The 3104-nt window shown below is 48.8% G+C and overlaps 1 protein-coding gene across 1 annotated transcript; it reads left to right on the top strand.

Moving 5' to 3' along the window:
* Positions 1 to 1288: 1288 nt before the first annotated feature.
* SETTUDRAFT_27068 (uncharacterized protein) lies at positions 1289 to 2365 on the top strand (the record flags this gene model as incomplete). The annotated part of the gene is made up of 1 exon (XM_008025115.1): positions 1289 to 2365. The coding sequence occupies one exon, from the start codon at positions 1289 to 1291 to the stop codon at positions 2363 to 2365; it is 1077 nt and encodes a 358-aa protein (XP_008023306.1).
* Positions 2366 to 3104: the final 739 nt, after the last annotated feature.

Below are 3104 nucleotides of genomic sequence, written 5' to 3'. Positions count from 1 at the left end.
AAGGCGTGGCCTCCGGGAGGCCAGCGCGGATGGAGGCCATGCGCTCCCAAACTCCGCCAAGATGGGAGGCACAGGAGGACAGGACCTGAAGCAATGGGTATAAGAATGTGTTGGATTTCATTATTACACTCGTTGTGGTTAACTTAGAATAGTTCATCTTTTACACAGATTGATACTTGTTATTCTATCTTAGTATAGAATTAATTGTTTACCTTTTGGTTAAATCCTATAACTCTTTTCCACAATAACGCCTGACAACAATCGCACGGCTTACCGCTTAAGTCTACTCGCCCTAACCCGGATCGAGATCAGAGAAGTATAGCCCAACCCCGTGTAACACTTTAACCACCTCGGCCTTTGTGGAAGGATTAACCAACAGGTCGCCCGATTAAGATTCAAGATGTCTCACAATCACTCTCAATCCCAGGCAAGCAATGGTGGACCAGTACAGGAACCTGCACCAGCACCACGACCAGCAATCGACGACGAAATGCTGACCCTGAGTGACGACGAAGAAGACGACGAAGACGCACGAAACTTACGAGAGTTGCGGAATCTTAGGCGACAGGCCACGATCACGCAGCAGCAGATGGCTAGCATGCAGGATATGATCAATTAGCTTTCAAGCTAGCTGACGGCCACCTCGAATGAAAAAAAAGTATTAAAGAAACCCAAGATGGCGCCACCCAAGAAGTATAAAGGAGGAAGATACGAGCTACGACCATTCCTCACTAACATGGACCTATATTGCGAATTCAACGAAGTCCCAACCAACCAAGGAAAGATCCTCATGGCCAGTACCTATATAAAAGGAAGGGCAGCAAACTAGATTCAACTATACGTAGAAGATTACGTATCGAACAGCGCAGACCAAGGTACTAGGGCTGAGACACAGTCCTTATTCGCCAGTTGGAAACACTTCAAGGAAGAGATGGGACGCATCTTTGGGGAAGTAGACGCCAAGAACCAGGCAGAAAAAGCGATAACTCGCCTGAAGCAGACTAAGTCAGTCTCGACGTATACGGCAGAATTTAAACAGCTACAGGTAAGAATTGATTGGGATGACGCTACGCTACAAACCATATTCAAGGCAGGACTGAAGGAAAATATAAAAGACGGTCTTGTACACCATGAAAAGCCAACAACGCTTCACGCTCTAATAGAGCTAGCCACGCGAATCGACCATAGGCTATGGGAACGATACGAGCAAAAGAAGCGCTCATTCTAGCCTACCCCGGCCAATACAAGGAAGCAACGTCATAGTAAAGACAAGGATGGTGACACTATCATGACTGGCAAGGTGCAAGAAAACAAGAACTGGAAAACCAAGGGCAAGAGCCAAGACGGCCTTTCCAAGGAAGAACGACAAAAGCGTTACGACAAGGAAGCATGTCTCCGATGCGGTGAAGTAGGACACTTCCGCAGAGACTGTCCAAGAAACAAAGTTAGGCAAGGTCAAGTCAAGATTGGGATAATCAGGTGTGGAACACCTTACCCACAGAACATAGAACCCGACGACACACTTAGCGACCTGGACTTGTATGAGGAGGCACGACAGGAGTCGGACGAGGCCTTTGAGATGGTACAAGAAGCCGTAGGATTGAAAGACTTCAAGTGGGACGACCTACTACCAACGGACCACAGGGTTGAAGGGGCTGAAGTACAACGCCGCCTAAGAAACCAGCTGTGCTGGATGTGCGGAGATGCCACACACCAGGCCGATGATTGCGCTCTCGAAGAACGAATCATCATCACGGGACCGAACTCTGAAGAGATTGGATATCAAGCGGTTCACGAACAACCCAGCTTCAGAGACCCAGAAGCCGAGGTCGAGAAGAACGAACCTCGCACGTTCAAGGAACGGATGGAGCAACATGAGCGCCTGCATTGGGTCGACTGTAACACACAGTGCGACTACCACCTAAGGAAACGTGAGGAAACTAGGGACAATGAGGACGATTGTTGCCATACACATTTGTGGTACAACGAGTGTCAAGTGGATGGATGCCACACCCACGAACGCGAAAAACAGCAAGCACATTGGGAACTGTGTTGGTTCCAGTGCAAGGAGAACTGCGATTACCACAAGGAGCAAAGGAGAAATGCTCGCAAGGTAGACGACTTCTACCACAGCACGATATCAGCTCAGGAATGCACGGCAAGGAAGTGTCGCATGCACCGACGAGAAACACCAAGGGTGACAACGACGCGGATGCAAGCAATATCAGCTGCGACAGCGGGACCGGTTCCCCACGAGTTCATGCATTGGTTCTTTTGCTACGACCACGCATGCCAAGCACACCTTGACGCTAAGATCAACAATGGATACTTTCCTAAGAAAAAAGGAAAGCAGTCAAAAAACTAGGATGCCACCAGGGACAGGGTCACGCTGGTGAAGGCAGTCCTAAAACGACCCTTAAGGAAGTCAAGAGCGTAGGAACGCAGGATCTTAGACTTCGAGCGGATGTCCTAGTAAATAGACACAGGATGACAGCGACCATAGACAGTGGTGCTGCACGAACAATGATCTCACCCTGAGTGGTGGAGAAATACGATATACCCCATCAAACCAAGAAGGTGCCGATGCGAGTGGTATTAGCCGACGATAATCCCATGGCATACGGGAGCGGCATGATCAGGCTAGAAACCAAGCCGGTGTTAATGGAATTGGCAGGCAGGAAGAGCCGCGTAAAGATCAACATAATGGACCTCGGAGAGGAAGATATCCTCATAGGTTACGATTGGTTGTTAGAACACAACCCGGCCATCGATTGGCAAAAGAAAACAATACTCAGCCGAGAACCTGTGCACAAGGTTGCTGGAGTACGAAAAGAGACGAACCCGATTATCCAGAGCTCACCCAAGGACGGGAGGATAGGTACGATCTCACCACATAAGATCATGAGAATCTATGTGAAGGACCCTCAGAGAATAGGAGTCATTTGGTTAAAACGGGTCGCGACTACGAAGGAAGGACTAGTACTATAGTTGGCGATACTAACAGAATACCAGACGAACGAGTTTCGAGAACTGTTTGAGGAAAACGAAGCAACAGACCTAGCAGAACATCAGGACTGGGATCACGAGATCGTCCTCGAGGATGG

This window comes from Exserohilum turcica, assembly GCF_000359705.1.
Source record: "Exserohilum turcica Et28A unplaced genomic scaffold SETTUscaffold_14, whole genome shotgun sequence".
NCBI classification, from domain to species: Eukaryota; Fungi; Ascomycota; class Dothideomycetes; order Pleosporales; family Pleosporaceae; genus Exserohilum; species Exserohilum turcicum.
This window is presented reverse-complemented; position numbering and strand designations above follow the sequence as displayed.